This window comes from Helianthus annuus, chromosome 4 (genome assembly GCF_002127325.2).
Source record: "Helianthus annuus cultivar XRQ/B chromosome 4, HanXRQr2.0-SUNRISE, whole genome shotgun sequence".
In the NCBI taxonomy this organism is placed as follows: Eukaryota; Viridiplantae; Streptophyta; class Magnoliopsida; order Asterales; family Asteraceae; genus Helianthus; species Helianthus annuus.
In genome coordinates this window covers 205,857,610-205,881,817 of record NC_035436.2, presented here as the reverse complement: position 1 = coordinate 205,881,817, position 24,208 = coordinate 205,857,610, and the positions used below count along the sequence as shown (strand labels likewise).

Genomic DNA, 24,208 nt, shown 5'->3' with positions numbered 1-24,208 from the left:
GTTGTTCCTTTCCATACAAAATATTAACGCGGATTGTCAAATATGGGTTCATTGCAACCTTATAAATAGTGGTGTGCATAGGTCACCTTAGTTCGGTTTTTTACTATTAATTATAACTATAACTGTTAGTTTCGGTTACGGTGTCACGTCGTTCCTTGCCAAAGGGTTAGAAAAAAAGACATTGGGGACTCAGATGTTAAAAGTTTTCTTTTTGAGCTAAAAGGATAAAAGTGATATAACCACAGGGGCCAAAATCATAACTTACTAAAAAAAAATACCATACTTTAATTTAGTAAAAACCCTCTAATGTAAAACATAAATACATTATATAGACTTAACACTATAAGTTCAGTTCGGTTTCCGTTATATCAGTTAACCAAAGTTTCATAACCGTAGCCATAACCAATTGATCGGTTAAACAAAGTTTCATAACCATAACCATCGGTTATTAGTTATGACGGTTAATTTGGTCAACCCTACTTATAACTATACGAGTATTTTGCCAAGAATCCTTAAACGAGGGACTTTTTCGTTAATTCTTGAATAATACAGGGGGCTGTAGTTAGCGGGTCTTCCCTCATTTCTGTTAAACCGACGTCCTTCCCTTCAAAGAGAGAGATACAAGGTGTGTATATATATGGGTTGTATATATGTATATGTATGAGAGAGAGAGAGAGAGAGAGAGAGAGAGAACAAACAAAGCAAAGGGATAAAGAAAGGTACAAACTAGAACAAGTACAGGGCACCTCTTTATATATTCTCTCTCCATTTCCCTCTGTTCTTCAAAGCTAAAATTATTTCAAATTATTTTGTGTTATCGAATTCGGGCTCGGGTTTATCTTCATGAGTTCGATCGAATGAACTGTGTTCGTCGATTCACAACATGAAAGAAACACTTATTATGAAGAACAAAGGAGATCAAAAAGCTTCAAGAAATGTTATATCGCAAAAATGGACACTTCTCTTATGTATTAGCAGTTTTTGTGCTGGATTACTCTTCACCAATAGGTATGTATTTATATATAGAGAGAGAGATACATGATCTTCATTGTTTTCTTACAAACTTTTGAGTTTGATCATATGCTTTTCCTTGTTTGTTAATTAAAAGATGCATACAGATTAAATATTGTCGTGTTATGAATTTACATCGAGATAATAAGCTGCGTTGCTACCCTTTTTTGAATAGCAAAACTAAGTCTTTTAAAAACTACGTCCATAGATCTCGCGGTCATAACATAATCTGGTATCGGTGATGGTTGCCAGAAAAAAAAAAAAAAATCATGAACTTCCATTATTTGGTTATTTTTTTTATGATATATTCTTTACATGAACCCCATTCTTTTTACCAAGTTTTTTTTACGGACTTTACATGATTGACGGTTCTGTGAGTTTTTCGGTAGCAGATTCTCATGGTTATTTAGAAAATATAAAATTCATGGACTTTCCTTATTTAGTGGTTTTTTTTTTTTTTTTTTTTTTTTTTTGTGATATATTCTTTACATGAGCTCCATGCTTTGTAACAAATTTGCAGATCTAATTTATGATGTCTTGTACTGTTGCTTGTGACAGTATATTTTATAACTGGTTTCTGGAATATGATCATTATATGTACTTGGTTCTAAGCATTAATATCTTTTTAGGAAATAAATATAAAAAAACAAATGGGCAGTTGGTATACTCATAATTGTTTTTCTGGTAGTTCTACCTAGAATAAATCCTAGTACTTTAAAATTTACAAAATATGTTGGATTTATAAGTTTCAAGAAAATGGTGTGTTACAGAATGTGGCCAGTTTCTGACTCTAAACTTATTACAAGACCAACTTCTCTAGAATCTGAAGGCCTAAAGTTGGTATCAGAAGGTTGTGATCTAAGAAAGGTATGTTTTTTTTTTTTTTTTTTTTATTCATGGTTGATTTTATAAACGTGATTGTGTTCGGTTAATACAGTTACATATGAAGAATGTCAAACGCGATCCGAAACAAATATTTGGGGAAGTATCCAAGACTCATCAGGCTATACAGTGAGTTTTATCTGCTTCTATATTAAGTTTTTTAGATTGTTTATTTAACAATTTATATGTTTATTATTGCTGCTGTTCAAAAATAATAATAATATGTTTACTATTTTTTTTTCAAAGAAAATTAGATATGAATTTTTGAGCATTTTTTCTGTGAAGATTATTTATTTGTATATAATTTTATATTTAATCTATTAATTATAGGACATTAGACAAAACGATATCAAGCTTAGAGATGGAATTAGCTGCAGCTAGGTCCATCCAAGAATCGATTGTGAACGGATCTCCAATATCAGGAGAAGATGCAACGACATCGTCTGAAAAGAGAAAGTATTTGATGGTTGTTGGAATTAATACTGCGTTCAGTAGTCGTAAAAGAAGAGATTCAGTACGCGCTACTTGGATGCCTCAAGGTTTGTAAGAACGCGCAGTCGGTTGGGTTTATGTTTTATCTCTAACGAGCAGAAAAAAATTTTGCTCAAATGAAAAATAGTCAAAATTCATCCAAATTTGTGAATGTAACGTTTATAAGTAATATTATTTTTATACCCATATTTGACTCACCACCTATTTAAAGTATACAAAACCTGACCCATAACAAAGTGTCTTCATTCTCTAACTTTATTGTCTTTCACTTGAATTATATAGGTGAAAAAAGGAAAAAATTAGAGGATGAGAAGGGCATTATAATGCGTTTTGTTATCGGCCACAGGTGTGTTTCTACTTTCTTATCACTTCTTTAACATTTATATTTTAAAATTTATATCAATTTTTTTTTGAAAGATTTATATCAATTTTTTTTTGAAAGATTTATATCAATTTTTATAACCTTACAAGATTAAAATGTGTTTTTTTTTTTTTTTTTTTTTTTTTTTTTTGTTTTGTATTGGTATTTTAACTAGATTAAATGATATTTAGGTTATAGCAATAATGGAAAAAGTGAAGTTACCTCAAATACATCAATATCAAGTGAACTTTTGCTAAAAATAAAGCATATGATAACATAAACTTTTCAGGATTTCATGTGACCACACTTTTATGTTGTTAATCATTTGGGCTTCCACCTTTAAAGTTTATTAGATCTTTATATTCTTAACTAAATAACCATGTTTTGTCTCTAAGACCATGTTTGGGCTTGAGAGATCTAAAACAATTATATTTCTTCTATTATGGGTTGAGTTATGTTAAAAAGGAGATTAGCCTAAAATGTATAAAATAAGAATTAACATATAACGTTTTAATTTTTTTTTAGATACGGTGTATTGTTTCTGTTTCTAAACCACGATGTTTTGTTATTTTTTTTGCACGTGGTATTTTTGTTTAACACCATGTCTAAAAAAATATTTAAAACATCATGTCTAAATTTTAAAACACAATGCCGTAAATTCCTTTTTACACTTCTAAATTTTAAAGTTGCCTTTTTTTTCCCTAATTATTTAATGGTTTTCACTTGAAACCCCCATGTGTGTGTGAGATTAGGAGCAAATGAAAAGTATATAATAATATTAAAGAGTACTAGCGGCAGCAATGTAACACTTTTATAACATTGATGAAACCCCATATTTTTTAATAGAAGTTAGACACTCATTGAATAAAAAGTGCTATATTGAATACCATTTTATACAACTCTCATAGTTTACTATTTACTATTTGAAACTTGTTTTGTATTGAATGAATGAATACGTCCCTATATAAGCCATCATATAAAAGACTCATTATATAAGAATCATGAACTGAACTATTTCTAAATTCTATGATTTTTTTTCGACAGTGCGACGGTAGGGGGAATACTAGACCGCGCTATCGAAGCTGAAGACAGAAAGCATGGCGATTTCTTGAGACTGGTACGCCTTTTTTTCCTCTTTTTCTTTTTTGATTTTTATAATTTAGTTTGTTTGTTTGTTTGTTTTTTTTTTTTTTTGAAATTTTGATAATTAACTCTTAATGACTAAAACACAACCAGGACCATGTAGAGGGATACCTAGAATTGTCTGCAAAGACAAAAACATATTTTGCAACTGCTGTTAATATGTGGGATGCAGAATTTTACATCAAGGTTGATGATGATGTCCATGTAAACATAGGTAACTTTTACCTTTCCATAATCCAAATTAACTTTTGACTTTAATAATTTAAAACCAAAATTAAACATAGGTAATTTTGACCTGTTTTTGTATCTTGATTGTAGCCACACTAGGTCATACATTAGTTAGGCATAGGAAGAAGAAAAGGGTGTATATTGGATGCATGAAGTCTGGCCCGGTACTCGCACAAAAGTAAGCAAAATACTAATCTATAAATTGTTGAAAATAAATAAAAAATGTTGTGTTTTTAATAAATTTGTGATGAAACAGAGGAGTAAGGTACCACGAACCCGAATATTGGAAATTTGGTGAGAACGGAAACAAGTATTTTCGGCATGCCACAGGACAATTATATGCAATTTCGAAAGATTTGGCTACTTATATCTCATTAAATCAGTTAAGTTTCGCTAACAATAATTATATTTTTTTTTTTTTTTGAATAGCCAACGGATCTCATATTATAACAAACAAACCAAACACATTAGTTTTCCAGCCAGAAGCTGGACCAAACAAAATAGAAAAAAAACAGAATAAGCAAATAAAACTAGAGACGGACCGATTACAAATTTAAGTTAAAATCCCACCATTCCTGACGCGAGATCGTCCGATGTTTTGATCTATGCTTCACACCTTGAAAGGAGGCCTCTTTTATTTCTTCCACAATCGTTTGTACCACGCCTTGTCTTCCCGAAAATACCCGTTCGTTCCTTGTTTTCCACAGCATCCACAATGTCTGAATCACCGCAGCGTGTATCAGCTTCCGAATGTTCCGGCTTCTTTGTACTTCGATTATTTCAGCAAGTGTTTCTTTTAAATTCAGCTCCGGATTCACCATTGGAATTCTCAACCATTTTGAAATCATTTCCCAAACCCTTTTAGCGAAGTTGCATTCAATGAGAATATGGTGTGCCGATTCATCAGCCGCTCCACATGTTTTACATGTCACATTAGGAAAGTTCATACCTCTATTCCGCAACGCCAGCAACGTCGGAATTTTTTCGTCTACCGCTCTCCATACAAAAGTAGTACATTTACTTGTTACCCAGTTATTCCAACAGAACATGTATGGTGGCACGTTCAGATCCAAATTTTGACCCAGAGTTTGTTTTACATTTTTTACGCTAAATTCTTGATTCTCAAAATTTTTCCAGTACCATACGTCTCCTGTTTGTGACATTACCTGATTTTGCAATTGATTATTCAAACTTATCATATCTTGTTTCTCTTCGATACTAGCAGGTGCTCTTCCCCAACTCCAATTCCAAAGTTTCCCTCCGTTTACTATACTATAACATTCCATCACAGTTGCCATTTTCTTTGTAGATAGCTGAAATAAAAGAGGAAATTGATCTTTCAACGGTACATCTCCTGCCCAAATATCGATCCAGAATAGCGTTTTGTCTCCTATCCCGACTCTGCTCCTTATGTTTGTTGTAATATTAATATTGCTTTTCATGAAATCTTTGTCTATGTCACCGATACTCTTCCACACCCCTGGCAATGACTTTTTGAACGGAAACGGTTGAGCTTTCCTATTATTTGTATGCAGTGATTTTACGATTCTTACCCATAAATTCTCCGGTTCCATCTTCAATCTCCACCACCATTTTGATAGAAGAGCTAGATTCGTATCTTTAATGTTACCAATTCCGAGGCCGCCGAAGTCTTTTGCCGCCACTACCTTTTCCCATTTAACCCATCTTAGTTTATTATTTGCGCTACAGCCCCCCCATAAGAATTTTCTTCTGATTCCTTCCAGTATTCTAATAACTCCCTCCGGGCACTTGTAAAGGGATAGATAATAATTCGGGACGCAACCAAGGACTGCTTTTATGAGGACAACTCTCCCTGCAAAAGATAAAGTTTTTGCCTTCCAACTTGTTAATCTCTTGTTGAACATATCAATAACTTCCCTCCAGTTTGCAATTCTATTCATACTTGCTCCAACTTTTAACCCGAGATATACAAAAGGGAACTTGCCGACCTTACAGTTGAAAATTGATGCCATGTTTTGTACCTCTTCTTCGTTTATTCCCACCCCAAAAATCTGACTTTTACGTGGATTAACTTTGAGGCCCGATATGAGATAAAAAATGCGGAGGATCCTTTTGAGATTCTTCACATTGTTCCCTTCCCATTCACCAATGAATATAGAGTCGTCTGCATATAACATATGAGTTATACAGGGACCATTTCTAGGCAGTTTTACGCCCGAAAAAATATTACATTGTTTGGCCCTCTCCATCATCACATGTAGGCCTTCCATAGCCACAATAAAGAGGAATGGTGACAGAGGATCTCCTTGCCTTAAACCTCTCTTATAATGAAATTCTCCCGTTGGTGAACCATTCACCAAAATCGACCCCCTTCCTGCGAATAAAATACCCATTACCCAATTCCTCCATTTTGCTGGGAAACCCATGTGTGTAAGTACTGAAATTAAAAACTTCCAATTTAGTGTATCATATGCTTTCTCGATATCTGCCTTGAACACGAACAAATTCTTACCAGACTTCTTCGCCCAACCCACCACTTCATTTATTATTAAAGGTCCATCTATTATGTTTCTATCCGATATAAACGCCGACTGTACACTTGATACTACACACTTCAAAACCCCTTTCATTCTATTGGCCAAGACTTTTGAGATTATCTTATTTACCACACCAACTAAAGATATTGGTCTAAAATCAGAGAGGGTAATAGGATCATGTACCTTTGGAATGAGTGCGATAAACGAGGCGCTACACGAAGGGTGTATCGATCCATGTATGAAGAACTGATGCATAACCTCCATAATTAAACCTTTCAATTCCTCCCAATAAGTTTTAATCAACTTAAAAGTAATTCCATCCGGGCCCGGGGATTTGTTTATACCACAACTCCAGATCGCGTTCCTGACTTCGTCCAAGGAAAACGGACAAATTAATCCATCTGCTTCTGTCGAACTCAACTTTTTAAACCCCTCGGCTCCGATTCTCGGTCTAGAACACACGGGTTCCTTGAACTTGGTATGAAAGGCTGACAAGAATTGATTCTTTATCACCACCGGATCCGTTACCCACTCCCCATCTAACCAAAGCCCGCATATCTTATTCCTGGCGATGTGATTGTTTACTATTGTGTGGAAGAATGCTGTATTTTCATCACCCAATTCTACCCATCTCGATCTTGCCTTTTGTTGCATGTCGGCAGCCACTTTATCGTTCCATTCTTTGATCTTTCTCTTGCATTCGTGCCAAGTAGATAATTCGGATTCTGTTAGCTGTCTATTCTCCACCTCATCGTCTAATAGTTTAAGTGAGTTCCGTGCTTCGATTAAATCTCTTTCTTCTTCATCTTTTTTATTCTTACGCCATAACTTGATTTCTTCTTTTATTGCCTTGAGTTTCTCTGCCAATACCTCATCTTTGAACCTCGATTCACAAATTCTACCCAATCCCCTTTTTATTACCTCATCGAAACCTTCAATGCCGAACCAACTGTTGAATAATCTGAAAGGGGACGGCCCAAAACTATTGTTCACCGTTGTTAATACTAAGGGGCTGTGGTCCGAAATGTCTCTGTTAAGGGCTGTAAGAGAAGCATTTGGCCATTTCCCCATAAAATCCCCGCAAACCAGTACACGATCGATCTTACTTAGATTTTTTCCATCTCCTGATAAGAATGTGTACTTCATCCCCCCCATATTATATTCCATAAAACCCCCACTACTAATGAAACTGTTAAAATACATTGCTCCACTTATATCAAAATGTGAATTGAATCTTTCCTCTGGGAATCTTACCTCATTAAAGTCGCCGAGCATGATCCAACTACCATCGATCGAGTTTTTTGCTGTAAGTAACTCGTCCCACATCCTTCTTCTATTTGACTTTAAAGTTGATCCATAAATGTTAACAATAACTAAATCTTCTTCCTCTCCAGTGATACGGCCTTTTAGTATGATAAAATTCTGGTTCTTAATTTCCAATTCCTTTTTAAACATACAAGGATTCCACAACGACAATAACCCACCAGATCTTCCATCTGCGTCTACCTTAGAGTATTCGAAACCAGTATTATCCCAAAATTTTCTTATCTTATTCAGGGGTAAATCCCTAAATTGTGTCTCTTGAATTGCTAAAAACGACAAATTGTATTTAACGAGAATACCTCTGACTTTTGCGGCTTTGCCCGCCCCACCAGCACCTTTGATATTCATAGTCCCAAAATTCATTGGATCCTTGCATCCACCTGATCTTCTTCTATTGCTTTCTTCAAGATTGCTTCGTTGCCGGTCAAGTCGATACCAATCTTTAAACCAATGCCCAAAGTTGCTTCCACTTCGTCCTTTTCTATCTCTTTCGGAACCCCCTGAATTTCTACCGTTGGCGTTTCAGTCTCCTGATGTGTTTCAGTGTTATCCTCTATCTCCCAATCCGAATCATATTCATCTTCTAAACAGTCATCATTTACCTCGTAGTTATTGAACTCTTCCTCTGTTAATCTGGCTTTTCCTTTATACCTTCTTCTGTTTGTTCTACCCTTTTTAAGCAGGATCCTTCTTTTTGGTCTGGGTCTTGACTCATCAGATAAGTCAATGTTTAGGTCAGGTAATTTGTTCTTACCAACCTTCGATTGTGGTTTCAAATAATTGGTCCGGGCCTCAGCGAGACTGATTCTTTTTCTTTTTTTATGGGTCAAAGTTGAAGGCCCAATATTGTGATCCATATCTGGTCCATTGGGATTTCTATCTCCTACTATTGGGGTCCCAGACAGTTCTGTTGTCTTATTATCCTCACACGTCACCTCAGCTTCTACATTTAGCGGCGCATTAAATTCGTTTGCCTCGTCTCCCAAAAAGTCAGCTCCAACCTTTTCGTGTTCCTTTTCCAACTTCTCGTTTTCCACCGGAGAATTTTGTGGCCGTTCATTCTCCGGTACCGGAATTGTCGACTCTTCCGACTCTATTATTTCCGGCTGGTTAATTGCTTCTGTGTTGGTTGGTGTAGCCTGTTCCTCCTGCTCTTTTGTCGTGTTATCCTCATTAACCGACTCACTTATAAATTCCGGGAACCACAGGTGGTGGACTTCCGAAACCCAGACTTCATATACCAAATGTTTCCATCTAATCTTAATTTTTTCATTTATCTCGGCACCATGATTAACTATAATTCCGATCGTGTCATCATTAAAACACAGGTCCTTTTCATCTGCATCGGATTTCTTAATTACCTTCCCAAAGTATTCTCCGACAACGTTAAAGACTTCGTTAATCCAAAGCTGAAGTGGAATCCCTCTAATTCTAAGCCATGCAATTCTTTCATAGGGAATATATTCTCCATTCCAAGTTGTTAAGATCTTGAACCATAAATTCCATAATTCCATGTCTTTCTTCACAGATCCTTCCATCTCTTCTACCGAATCAAATATAATTAATAACTTCATGCCACCTAAATATCTTACCTGAGAATCTTTCAATCTTAACTTTTTCTTCATATTATTGACATCCCTCAGAGCTTCAATGCTTATAAGGTCTCCAATCACTGCTCTACCCCTCCATAATTTATAAGCTTGAGATTCATTTGTAAAGTTTAAGCTTCTGTCTTCCTCTTGCTGTGATTGCCTCCCTGCTACCACATCTGCCCATGACACTCCGTTACTCTTGTATACATTATTTGGTGCCACCGGTGCACCACTTGTGTTGACATGACCTTCTTCCTTTCTTATCCACTTTGTTTCCTGTTTCCTACTCTTTTTTTCTATCTTAACGAATCTGGCCACGTTGGCTCTAATCTTCCAGCCGTAAAAAGACATCTGGCATAACGCCTTTGTCATCTTCTCCACATCCTTTATCTTTATGAACCTTAGGAAACCAAAGCGGTTCCCCCTTTTGTCCCGTTTTCTAGCAATATAAGCGTCCACTACATGCCCATAGTTCATACATTCTATCCAAAGTTCGCTATCGGAGATATGTGGGTGTATATTCGAGACATAAAAAGTTATAGCTTTTTCTTTTCTCAGCTCCTCAACATAATCTTTGTTCTTTTCACCATCGGACCGGTTACCGGAATTTTCGATTTCTCCCTCCTCCCTTTCCATCATTACTAAGCAATCAAAACCTTTGATTCAAACTTTACTGTGGAAACCGAACAGTCAGCGAATGGAAGTAGCAAGAAAGAAAGATTAGGAAGAAAGGATAAGATCAAGATTCACAGAATCTGTGAATCGAAAGCAGCCTCCACGCAGATCCACTTAAACTGTTCACCGTCGAGCCGAAGCCGGGAAACCCAGGGGTCAGCGAATGGGTGCCAACAGAAAAGAGAACATGCGATGAAGGGGATCAACAATAATTATATTTATCTATTTTATTCTTTCATTATGTTGGTTTTTCTAAAATTGTGTTTAATTATTATTTCAGACACGTATTGCATAAGTACGCAAATGAGGACGTTTCTTTAGGATCTTGGTTTATTGGGCTTGATGTTGAACATATTGACGATCGAAGATTATGTTGTGGGACCCCGCCAGGTAAAGCTTCAAATTTTCTAGTACATACACAAACATAGGTGAGAAAATGGGCGGAGTTGGGTAATGGGTTCATGACTCCATGTTAAAATGAGTAAGTTTGGTGTGGGCCAAATATGATTTATAGTGTTATCATTTTCATACACAAGTTCATAGACTATAGTTTTTAAATTGTTTCGTTACAATCACCAGGGCAAATTACATAAGGATAGCAGGTAGACTATAGTTTTGAACGATTAAATCTCTAAAATTTATATCGTGCGTAAAAATGACTTTTTAATAAATATTTTTATCAGTGTATCAAAACACAAAATCAATTTTAATAAAGTAAAATTAAACACTAACAACACTTTCTGATTTTGGCTATCCATATTATGTCTTTTGTAGATTGTGAGTGGAAAGCACAGGCTGGAAACATATGTGTAGCATCATTTGACTGGACTTGTAGCGGGATTTGTCGGTCCGTTGACAGGATTAAGGAAGTCCATAGACGATGTGGCGAGGGCGAAAACGCTGTTTGGTCAGCCAAATTTTGAGATTACCGATTTGTTGCGTTTTCTTTCTAAATTTGGAAAGACTTTAAGATCAAGAAATTGAAAGCCAAAGCCAAGGTTTGTAAAGAATATGTATATTTTAACACCATTGGAGTGAAGAGGCCAATTGAAGAGATGCCCTGCTATGCAAGATTTCTTCAAAAATATTACAATTAGAGGAATGCAAGCAAAGCAAGAGGCTCTTGCTCTTTTTGCACATTTGTTTCTTTCTATTTTTGGTAATAATAGTTCACTTGGGCAGTTTTAAGGGTTCAAGTTGTAAGTGACAGTGGATTTTGGTTTTATAAAAATATACTAAAAATAAATTTTGAAATTTAAAATTATTTTCTTTATGTTACATAATACCTAAAGGGAAACAGTTAAAACATGTTTCAGTAAAAATGACTGTACTTTATATCTTAAACCGGTTAGCTTATTCTTTTTGGGAGCCTAAAACGGATCATAAACTCATGCCATTTTTTTAAAATAGTAATTTTTTTCTTAGAATCCTAACAGATGGAAATATGACGACATAGTTTTTGTATACGATTTGTAAAAATGCATAAAATCATACAATTCCAACAAAAAAATTCTAAAGATTAAGAGCCGAGGAAATAGGACAGAAGAGTAAGAATTGAATGTGAATCAATCGTAGTTAAACCCTAAAAAGTTTATGTCCCTTAAATTTGGGGACCCTAAGCTTCAACTTATCGCTCTTTTTTACAGTCGAGTCGCCTCTGATAACCCACCAACGTTTATGTCTATAGTTATAAATGTGGTTAACCCATTAATGTTTGTTTGTCCATATGTTTTTGTTAGTTTGCGAGTTCAAGTTGTAATCGGATTAGCTTATAGGCATCGACGTATGTATATAATGATGTTCCTCTCTAACATTGGAGGTTTTTAGTTCATAGTATGGATAGATGTATAGACATAAAAGTAAGATTAGAGAACGTGTGACTTGGATGTTTTTGAAAAAAACTCATATATGCCATATAAGACAACAATTAATTTTCTGTTGTTTTCTTATTTTAATTAGTATTTTAAACATGGTTTAGAAGACTAGTTAATTTAATAATAATAATAATAATAATAATAATAATAATAATAATAATAATAATAATAATAATAATAATAATAATAATAATAATAATAATAATAATAATAATAAAGGTTTCGAATCTGGACCATCAAATTATTGAGTATAAATTATTTGAAATTAACCTTTTATTATTTTATTATATCTTTTGAGGATTAAGGTCAATTTTATATGGCTTGTATGGAGAGGTGACCTACAACTACAAGGACCACGGACCTTAAATGATGTCTTGTAATTCTTGTGGTGTTGTGGATGCCTTATGACTTTGTTGGCTCAACTACAATTTAATAATGTAGACCATTCATACTATAAAAAAATTAGGTGTGGAAATTATAAAGAGAAATGAGAAAAAATCTAATTATAATTTATTTATACAGTAGTGACTATATGTGAAGATAATTTATCTTTAAGATACACAAACATGTCCATGGTATTATAGACTACTGACATCTTGAGGTGAGATAAAGTTTTGAAACCATTACGTTTTGGGTTCGATTCTCACAAGAGGGGTTTTCTCAAATTTGTTGGGGTTCTTTCTGAATTAGTGTATAAACATTATTGCCTAGTATAGATGGATATGATCGGGTGGTTCCTGTCACACCCCGACCGCGTTAAACAACGAAACCGCGGCGGAAACGTCGGGGAGTGGAGCAACAGAATTATTGTTTCACAACCGTAGATTCAAAAGTTTCGTTTTATTAAATATTAAACATTAATATTGTCTTAAAGTTAAAACAAACAAGTTCACATCTCGTCTGTCATCGTTATTATGTCACTAAGGCCTTGTCCAGTCCTAAGTGAGCATGCATCCTACTTGTAATCAACAACATTCGACACCACCTGAAACATATGTAAAAATAAAGTCAGCAAAGAAATGTCAGCGAGCACATAGGTTTCGTGTGAGTGTCAGATTTATGGCTCGTTTACATGTTAAAATAACTTGTACAACTTCGTTATTCGATATTAGAAAACCTTGTTTTGTAAAATGTTTGCATTGTAAAATGAATAACCAAGTCAAAACAGATCCGTTATAGTTTATAAAACTTCGATGCCATGAATCTTAACCCAAAACATTTGTTTATGTAAACCAAATCGTGAATCGTTCTCGTAATAAAACTCGTATGGTTTATATCGTTTAGTAAACATCTTGCGTGTCTCGTTTGAAAATCGTTCGTCCAAGTGAACTAAATAACGCCACGGAATATAATATGATAAAAACATTTATATATAAGAAGTACCAGCGGCGTATCTACCATACTTTTATCATATTACACCCGTCCCGTTATCTAAACACTAACAAAAAACCCATTGTTTAAATCGTGTAAATCGTTTAACTCGTTCTTGTTATAGACCATCGTTCATTTGTTTAAATCATTCAAATCGTTCCAAATCGTTCAAAATCATTCAAATCGTTCTCGTTTTAATTGTGAAAACTACTTTTGGTCGTCTCGTGGAATACATTCAAACCTTCGTAACTCGTCCATCGTTAAACTCATATTAACAAACCACCATAGGGTAAGTTAAAAATTAATAGGTTCAGTCGTTACCCACATAACCCCCACACATAACCATGGGTGCAGTCCGATAACGGGATTTGTCAGATCCTATGGTACCATAACCTAATACTGGCCGGCTTGATCAATGTTAATGAATGTCATTCGTTATGTAAATACGTCCCACAAGTTCGTTCACATTATCGAAATCGTTCTTGTTTAATATAAACCATAGTATTCGTTTTTGAAATCATCGTTTGAAAGCATCGAAATCATTTAACACATATGAATCACCCCAAAACAGTTGAAAACAGTAAAATAGGGGAACTATGTACTCACACTGAATTGCAAGTATCCTTGATCTAATGAACTTAACGAAGCTCAGGCAAAAGGAAATCAAGTAGTACCTAGTAATCGGATCGCTAGTTAATAAATAAACACCTAAATCGGGAGATCGGGTAGAATGAGGTCTCGTAAACCAAATGAGTTTTGGAACTCATGTGATATGGTTTAACAAAGCCTACATTCTAAATCGGAACCTATCCTATGTGCTTACGACCCATTACGACCCATTAAGGTAGCTTATGCTACTTTAACGCGTCGTTCGCGCAAATGCGCGTTCGAGACGCCTAACTAGTCCTATGACAAGTATTATATGCCCTAACATGTTTAAATATGTTGCATAATCAGTTTAGGTGACAAAAGTTAAGTTACATATGCTTAAAATCCAATTATGCATGAAAAGGGCATTTTGGTCATTTTCCTAAGGCATATAAACTACCTATCATACAACTAATTAAACTAATTGACCATAAGGTATAACCTCGGAAGGTTATTCCTTATTCAACTATGGTCACAAATATGCTTGGTCGGATCCTAACGATCGACCAAACGGGTCGGGTTCGAAAGTCTAAGCGGTTGTCAAGACCGCTTGACTTTACGACCCTAAACAAGCACTAGACTAAAAGTGACGAGTTAGACATGTTAAAACATGTTTAACTAAGTTAGAAAACAGGTTTTGATATCAAAACAAAGTGTTTTGATACCCAAAAGTAGTTTCGTTGCAAAATACGCATAAACACGTACTTTGACCGAAACTTTGACTCGTCACTTCTACTAATCGACGTGGTAATCAGTAGGTATAGTCAATGGGACTATAACCATCGTGATTACGCTCACGTTGCAAAGTTCGATTGAACTTTGACTTGACCAATTCGTGGTCAAAGCAGAAAGTCAAACACTGTTTGACTTTCATGCTTAAAAAGAAATAAAAGCATGAAAGAAACTTACAAAAGGTCTAAGCAATGAAGAATTTGATCCAAAATACTCAGGTATGAAGCTAAGGCTTCAACTTAGAGCAAATTCATACCAAATGTGTGAGAAATGAGTGAAGATCAAGTGGGTATTTATATATTTTCAAGAACCGTTAGGATCGTTTCTCGTAATTCGGGCTTTAACCTGGACCATACAAGTGTTGCCCATAGTTTATAATAAATGTGGAACTCAAAAACTATCAAATGGTATTCCAAAGCAGGGATCAAAACCATCAAAACTAGCTCAAATGACCAGATTCATTGTTTCTGTCTGACAGTAGGTCGCGCCCCGCGTAGATCCAAACAAGGTCTTACGCGCCTCGCCTAGACAGTTTCATAGAATGTCAGTTTTAGTCCCTCCAAGTCCAAAACTTTGATTTTGATGCATTTTTGACATGTTTAAGCCCTGTTAACCCCATTTCAAGGCTCAACAATGAAGGTAAAGCATAGGGAAAATGAAATATGCTCAAAAACATCTCGGTTGTCGGTTCGTTTGGTCGTACGGTCGCGTTATTCGGTTAATTACGACGAAAACTCGAACGGACGCGAAAACGATCCAAATTACGCGACGAATGGTATTTTTGCATTCCAATTACTAAAATAAAATATTTTAATGATTACAAAAATTTTGGGTGTCCGGATATGTTCAGAACGTAAGTTATGCGCGAAAATGCAAACTTATGCACTTTTTGACGCTTTTAGTCCCTATTGAACAAATAAGTTTATTTTCGCATACCAAATCCCTCAAAGCATATTTCTAAGCTATGTAAAGGATATTTAGGGTATGTTTAACTTATAATCAAGTTCCGGAATGTTCGTTACCATACGAATCGGCATAGTTTCGCAGCTTGACACAAATAGTCCCTACGATCGAATAAACTTGTTTTCGACACACCAAACCATCCAAAACTTATTTCTAAGTTATGTAAGGGTTATTTAAGGTGTGTTAATCCTATATCACTGTTCCGGAGTGTTTGTCGCGTTAAACTGATTACGTTTATGCATCAGTTTGCGTATAACTTTCCAGAAAACGATTTAAAGCTTGAAATCGAACTCGAATCAAAACGTAAAATCGTCAACACAAATACACACATAATAACACCAAAACAAATCGTTTTATTGATAATTGATATTGTTTTACATCGTACATTGTTTACAGAGCACAGTTGTCACAGTTCCGCTGGTGGCACGACGATACTCCAGTGGTCCGTCAGTGATCCAAATTTGCTGTAAAAAAATACACAAACCCAGTTCACTTCCTATTTAAAAATTTCCATTCTTTGATAAAATTTCATGCACTGGACAATTTTTTGGGTATTTCACAACATTTATGGTCACTCAAGAAAAATATACGAAGATAAAAAGAAAAGATGGCTATCAGCCTATCATAGTTATTTGAAGGAAATCTGCCAATTCAAGAAAACTAACTATTCCAAATTTGTTCACTTTACTATAAAAATATAAGAACATATTAATGGTTTTTTTTGTTCGTAATTTGGGAATGGAAAATCTAATTCATGGACCAAATAAAATGAATTTGGTGGCCAAAGATAGCCTGTGACATGTGACCTAAACTCATACCCACCAAATGTTAGTTGATGTGATAATTAAAAGAAAGATTTATACCCGCAATTATACCCACCAAAGGTTTATTTATTTATTTTTATTTCAACAAAAATCACTTGTTGCAGAAAAAAAAAATGTCGCATACAAAAATTTAAATCGTTGTAAACAAAATTTACATTAAGTCTAACTACCGACTCGACGATTTTTTTGTTCTTTTTTTTACAGATTTGTTTATAACCTTTTTATTTACGTTGTGCAAAAAATGGTGGCCCAACTCGCGTGGGAAGTAAGAGTTCTCATGGTTCTCACAACTCGTGATGGTTCTTAACTGAACCGAATATAGTTGAATATATCGTTGAGGCGTGCTTAATTTTATCTATGGTTCGATAATAAAAGTTTTGTTTGAACGACTGAACGAGTCTAATATAGTTGACTATTCTGGTTCTTTACCTAACGAACCAAACCGATAATGTTTGAATAACATTAGTACGGTCCCGTATAACGTTGGTTTATTTTGTTTTATAATTTATTCTTTTCGTATTTTAATACTAATATAATATAACTGTATAAAAATTCCGAATATACTGTTGCGATTCGATAAAGGTTCTAGACTTTTTTATTCTTTATCGTAACGAACCGAACAGTTCCCGACCAAGCAACATCGTTACCGGTACCGTATTCAGTTTTCTCTACGTGGCGGTGTAAAATTTCTTGAATACAGAGTAGTATACGCAATTGAATACTTTTTGGTATTGTAAGTTTTATCGAGTTTTTGTACCATACCGATATCATGGTGAGCCGAACTAATACTGACTAAACAACACCAGAACTGATATCGATATTTGTTTTTATGGTTTTTTATCGATATAAAGTACGTGTCGATTGATATACCGATCGTCGATATTTATTGGTATGATGAAACTGTTGAAAATAAACTATCCAGGTGCATTACCAAATTTTTTTATCAAGTTAAAGAACATCAAATTTTATGTCATGAATTGAAGTTGCATGATATGTTCAGTTAATGGAATTGTGGGGGATGTTAAAAATATCATGTGCATTATTTTACATCTCAATTCCATTGTTCTTGATTATTTTTCTAATGTTTATTTTTTATTTTTTGTTTCATGTTATTTGCTGAGTGTGAGAGTATTGGACTTGTTGCTGGACATCTGGACTTGTTGCTGGACACACATCCCATTACATCGCATATTGGGCTAATGACATTGGGCTTGCTGGGCTGTTTAAGTGGATTCGCATATATGAAGACATGAAGACTCCGGGTTACCCGGAGATTGTTATATCCGTTTTCTTTTTTTTTTTAACGGCCAACAAATTCAATCCTGAGCACTCTTGGAGCACCCACTGGACAAACGGAGTACTCCGAGAGTAACCCGAGTCCACCACCAATTCCAGGGAAAACCCGGTAACCCACCCGCCCGTGGGCACGACAGTGAAATTACCGGTAAAACCCGTTTGGCTCAAGGATCCAACTCAGGTTTCCCTGGGTCTCCTATCATTGCCCACCAGTGCCTCACTCTACACCAAGTAAGAGTCGAACCTGCATCTCTCAAGAGAAATGCAAGCTCTCTACCACTTGATCTAGAGCTGGATCGCATATAAGAATGTGCCTTGGGATCCTGAGCACACCTAACTGCGTATTGTTCTCTTTGTTTATTTTTTCTTATTCTCTCTTTTAGGTTCCTATTCTTGATCTAGGGTTTCAGTTGATTCATAAAATTTGTGAGTTTGTAACTCGTTAGATTGTGTTAATTAGAAGAGTTGCAGATCATCGTGTTGGTGATCTGCTTAGGTTGAGAATAGTGTTGTTGATTCATTTAGAGCGAGTTGTATCTTTTAATTACCCGGATGGTCCCTGTGGTTTCATGTTTTTTCACGTTTAGTCCCCACCTTTTGAAAATAGCAGATATGCTCCATATGGTTTGTCATTTTGTTACTCGGATAGTCCGTGGGTAGATATTAGTTAGTTTGGAAATAGCTGGTATGCTCCCTATGGTTTGTCATTTTGTTACTCAGATAGTCCCCAGAGTAAATGTCAGGGGGCTATCCGAGTAATAAAATGACAAACCATAGGGAGCATACCTGCTATTTTCAACAGGTGGGGACTAAACGTGAAAAAATGTGAAACCACAGGGACCATCCGGGCAATTAAGTCTTTGTATTATAAACATTCTGATTCGAAGTTTTGTTCTTGATTAATGATTATCATATTTTGACAGAAACAAACTTATTAGAATTGTAATTATATATAATAAAAGTGTGTTTGTTCGATGACGGATGAAAGTGTGTTAATACAAAAAATGTATTAACACCGAAATCCCCACCTCCACCGAAATCCCCATCACTTTCCACCCCTCCAACCGCCAATCCACCGCCGCTACTAAAATCCAATCAGCCTACCGATCCCACAAAATCCGAAACCTAACCCACAAGATCAAAACCGTCAACCACCAAGCCGATAAACTCCAACACCTAATCCAACAACAGGAAACAGTCGATGCAGTTCGAGCCAACAACAAAGAGAGAATCAAGATCAACGAGGCCTTAATGAAATTATTACTTGTCATCAGTTCATCTTCATTTGGTTTGTCTAGCTGAAATTTTTAAACTTCTTTGAGAAATCAGTGGTGGTGATTTGCACGCCAGGTGTTCGATGAAATGTCTTGAGGTTATTTCAGCTATTTTATCGACAAATTAACCATTGTACGTTGTGTGGGTCTTTCTTTTTCTTATTGACCATGGTGCGTAATGGTGTTCTTGGCACCTCTTCGGAGCCGAGTTCGTCTCTTGGGTTTTTGGCGTGCCCATTTAGTGGGTTCCATTGTTGTTCGGGTGGCCGGCAGGGGTCTAGAAGGGTTTTGCGGATGATTGGCCATTTGAAAAGTGACCATTTATCCTCTGAAACTCGTAAAGTTTCTTTGCGTGAAGCCCTTTCGTTTGACGGGAACCTCTTTCAGGCTACGGGAGTGGTTCTTAAGACAGTTGGGCAGTGGTTATGCGGGGAGTGTATGTCTTTGCACGGCCTATCGCGTTTTTGTCATCATGCTGATCGGGTGGTCAAATTTCAAGGGGACCGCGACTGTGCGGATAGCTACATAGTAGGGTTATGCCCACCGGTCCCCCCTGTTGAACCTGGTGAGAGTGGGGATATTGCCCTTGATGTGTCACTTTTGGATCGTGTTTTTAGCCTCCCTATGAAGACTGTCAAGAGCATCCCTTACAGTTGTCGGATGGCTTTCGCACAGGCTCTCGCCCTTTCCCTACGGGGGGTTTTGGCACATCCTCACTCTATTGAATCTTGGGTTAAGTTAATGGTGCTACCTCGCTGCACGCTCAAGGTTTTTAGACCTTCGTGTAGGCAGGAGCGTAAATCGGGGAATCGTAAATCTTTGCAGTGTTCTGCCATCCAGCGTGCGCTCTCGGTATGGGGGGATGGAGCTGGTTGTTGTGACCTTATTAGACATTTGTTCGCTGATCAAGGGAGCCCCTCTCCTGCTTCTGGCAAGGGTTTAGGTGGTGCTGCCCGGTCGGAGACCAGTGTAAATGTTAAGCAGTGTCTCCGAAAAGTGGCAGATGGACATTTCACGGCTGCTGTGAAAGTTCTCTCTTCTTCTGGGGTAGCCCCCTGTAATGGCGCTACCATGCAGGCTTTGCTTGATAAACATCCTGTTTTGCCTCCTCCCTTGTTGCCAGGCCCATTGTTCGCTGATCAATCATTGGTGGTAGATGTAGAGGATGTCTTAGGGGGTATTAAATCATTTCCGAAAGGGACCTCGTGTGGTAGAGACCGGTTACGGGCTCAGCATCTTCTTGATGCTCTGTGCGGAGAAGGATCTGTTGTTGCAGGTGGGGTTCTTCAAGCTATCATGGGGGTGGTTAATCTTTGGCTGGCTGGACGGTGTCCGGCTTCTCTGGCAGAATTTGTTGCCTCGGCCCCTTTAACCCCTCTTCTTAAGCCGGACAATGGGGTACGGCCGATCGCAGTTGGGGCTATTTGGAGACGGCTTGTCTCTAAGGTGGCAATGCGCCGTCTTAGGGAAGATATGGTTAACTACTTGAGGGACTTCCAATTTGGGGTTGGAATCCCCAATGGGGCAGAAGCGGTTCTCCATAGTGCAAATAGGTTTCTTGATTGCTATCATGCAGATGGATCGTTGGTCATGCTGACCATTGACTTTTCTAATGCGTTTAACCTGGTGGATAGGTCGGCAATGTTAAAGGAGGTGCATCGAGTTTGTCCGTCCCTATCCCCATGGGTGAATTTTTTGTATGGTCAACCTGCTAGGCTTTACGTAGAGGATAACTGCATTTGGTCTACCACCGGGGTTCAGCAGGGGGATCCGCTAGGACCTTTACTGTTTGCTCTGGCTTTACACCCCCTCATTACCCGGGTCCAAGAGCAGTGTCGCCTGCTTTTTCATGCTTGGTACCTTGATGATGGTACGATTATTGGTCCTGTTCGTGAAGTGGCTAAGGCTTTAGAAGTTATCTCAAGGGAAGGCCCTTCTTTGGGGCTCCAACTAAATGTTCGGAAGACTGAATTGTTCTGGCCATCATGCAATGGGGAGAAGTTTGCTGCGGGGTTGTTCCCAGAGGATATTGGGAGGCCTAAGCTGGGAGTTAAGTTATTGGGGGGTGCTGTCAGCCGTGATCGGGACTTCATCAGTGACCTGGCTGTTAAGAGGGCCTCCCGGGCTGTCGATCTCATGAGGGTACTCCCACAACTTAAGAACCCACAATGTGAACTCCTTTTACTGCGCTCGTGCATGGGAGTTGCCAAGCTTATCTTTGGTCTCCGCACATGCCAACCATCTTATGTTGGAGCGGCTGTTACTTTGTTTGATGAAGGACTTCGGCAAGCCATTGATGATATTGTGGTTGGCAGGGGGCCGTTCTTTGGGGACTTGCAATGGCGATTGGCTTCCTTGCCAATCAAAGAGGGTGGGCTTGGATTACTATCGGCGGGGGATGTCTCGTCTTTTGCCTTCGTGGCCTCCAGAGTGCAATCTTTGGAACTTCAAGATCATATTCTGCGAGCTTGTTGTATGGGTGATTTGGATTCGGACTTTAGGGCTGCGTTGGATGGTTTACAAGCCGTTCTTCCTGATGTTGACCTTGGCGGTTTTGCTAATAAAGACACCGCCCCCCGTGAACCTCAAACTATTTTGGCGAGTGCTTTTTATGGTAAAACCGTGAAGGAAATCAATGGTGTTTTCGGGTTATCCCCTCGGCAAAAAGCTGTTTTTGATTGTTTACGAGCCCCCCACGCTCAAGATTTCCTTACTGTTATCCCGATCGAGGGCTTGGGGCAATGTATGTCGGCAGTAGAATATCGGTCTGTCCTCAAATATCGATTGATGATACCATTGTACCCTGAGGATGAACCGTGCCCTGTTTGTCGGAAGGTGTGTCTTGATAGCTTCGGGGAACATGCCCATCACTGCAAAGAGCTTCCTGGCTTCAAGTACAGACACGATCTGGTTAGAGATGTGTTGTTTGACGTTCTCAAGCGAGCTGGTATCGCTGCTAAAAAAGAGGCTCCGGTTAATTTCCTAACGGACCCGAAGGAGGGGAGGTCTTCCCTTCGACCAGCCGATGTGCTGGTTTTTGGATGGTCCGGGGGTAAGCATGCTTGCATTGATCTCACGGGGGTGTCGCCTCTTGCCGGTTTCAGGGGCAGTGGTTTTGTTTCAGGGCAAGCGACGCGGAAGGATGAGGCGGGGAAAATATCCAAGCACGAGCAGGCCTGCATAGATAATCAACATGCCTTCCTTCCTTTCGCGTTCGATACCTTTGGTTGTCTGGCCCCTGTGGCGTCCGGTTTCTTGAAGCGGGTTCAAAAGGCAGCACTTGCGCATGCGACAGTGTCTGTAGGCCATAGTTATGTGTTTAGCCGAGTAGGATTTGCAATTCAAAAGGGGGTGACGGCGCAGCTTGTTGCCCGTCTACCAACCCATGATTTGTAATTTGCTCTAACCTTCTAACTAAGGAAACTAAAAAATTCATATTAACATTTCATTCGTATATTACAAAGAACCAGCTTCGATCTAAAAAAAAAAAAATTCATTTAAAATAAAACATCTCAGGTGTCAACTTTATAACCAAAAAAAAATTAAATTTTAAACTATAAGTCAAATTTTATAGCTATAACTATAATTTTTTAGTTAACTTTTACAACAAACAGAAGTTAAATTTTAAACTATAAGTCAAATTTTATAGCTATAACTATAATCTTTTAGTTAACTTTTAAAACAAACAAAAGTTAACTTTTAACTCTAAAAAGTAAATTTTCTATGACAGTCTTTTGTAGTAAAATATAAAGGAGTCAAATATAATTTTTTTTTCTTAAAATATCTTTTTTTTATTTCATAAATCTTTACTATTAACTAGTTAATATTTCCTAATAGCAAACTAATATATCGAGAAACAGAAGAAACATACAACAAGCTATGTGTCCTTTTTTAATAGCAAAATTCAGTATTTTAAAGAAATATTCATAGATACTGTGATCATAACATATCATATATGTAAAAAGTTAGTACTTCATATTTAATAGTCCAACGAAGAATATGAAGTTAGTACTTCCTTCTATTACGAACTGCCTTTTATATATACAGTGATCATGAATGGTGTATTGTGGGCTTAGCCACTAAGCGTAGGCCCAAGAAAACATTTTTTTTTAATGAATTAACATTAACAGCACAAGCAAATAGTGTTTTTTTAAACGTACAAATTACTAATATCTTGCTAACATATGGCATTCAAGAAGTTAAAGACAAGAAAACAATAAAAAGTTGAATTTGAATCTTAGAGAAGGAATCACCCACCTACCGTCTTACCACTTCAACACCCGTAAAATGTTATAAGAAAAAGAGTTAATAGCCAAAATGGTCCCTGAGGTTTGCTTACTTTTGCCACTTTAGTCCAAAATCTAAAATTTTTAAATCTGGGTCCCTGAGGTTTGCATTTTGGTGCCATTTTAGTCCAAATTTCAAAAACTCTCATTTTTTACTGTTGCAACTAGCCTATTTTGTCCTTTTGTGTAGGGGTATTTTGGTCATTTTTATGAGTTATTATAACAAACTCAGATCAAGAACCCAGAATACCTTTGCGCAAAAGGACAAAATAGGCTGGTTGCAACAGTCAAAAAATGAGGTTTTTGAAATTTGGACTAAAATGGCAACAAAATGCAAACCTTGGGGACCCAGATTTAAAAAAATTGGATTTTGGACTAAAGTGGCAAAAGTGAGCAAACCTCAGGGACCATTTTGGCTATTAACTCTAAGAAAAATAGTAAGGTGCTCTTTAGGATTGTATTTATTGAATCACCCACCTACTATCTTACCAATTTAACACCGTAAAAAGGTTATAAGAAAAAATAATAAGGTGCTCATTATATTATATATATATTAGTGGTGATGCTTCATGAACAGTACATAGTACATTGCCCAAACTTAAAATAAAAAAAAAAGAAATGGATTACATGGCAATTAAATAGCTGTAAGTTCAATTTATTTTAAACCTGACTATTTGTTGTTATATTATATCAAATAAAATTCAATATATATAG

General features: G+C 36.8%; 1 protein-coding gene across 1 annotated transcript; it reads left to right on the top strand.

The window, feature by feature from the left end:
• The first annotated feature begins 613 nt into the window (after window positions 1–613).
• Window positions 614–11,490, top strand: LOC118491245 (probable beta-1,3-galactosyltransferase 2). The gene is made up of 11 exons (XM_035988831.1): window positions 614–1,008; window positions 1,782–1,878; window positions 1,949–2,022; window positions 2,224–2,432; window positions 2,668–2,731; window positions 3,791–3,863; window positions 3,983–4,103; window positions 4,208–4,295; window positions 4,374–4,499; window positions 10,507–10,616; window positions 11,001–11,490. Exons 1-11 carry the CDS (start codon window positions 884–886, stop codon window positions 11,147–11,149), a joined length of 1,236 nt encoding a protein of 411 aa, XP_035844724.1. The 5' UTR covers window positions 614–883; the 3' UTR covers window positions 11,150–11,490.
• Window positions 11,491–24,208: the final 12,718 nt, after the last annotated feature.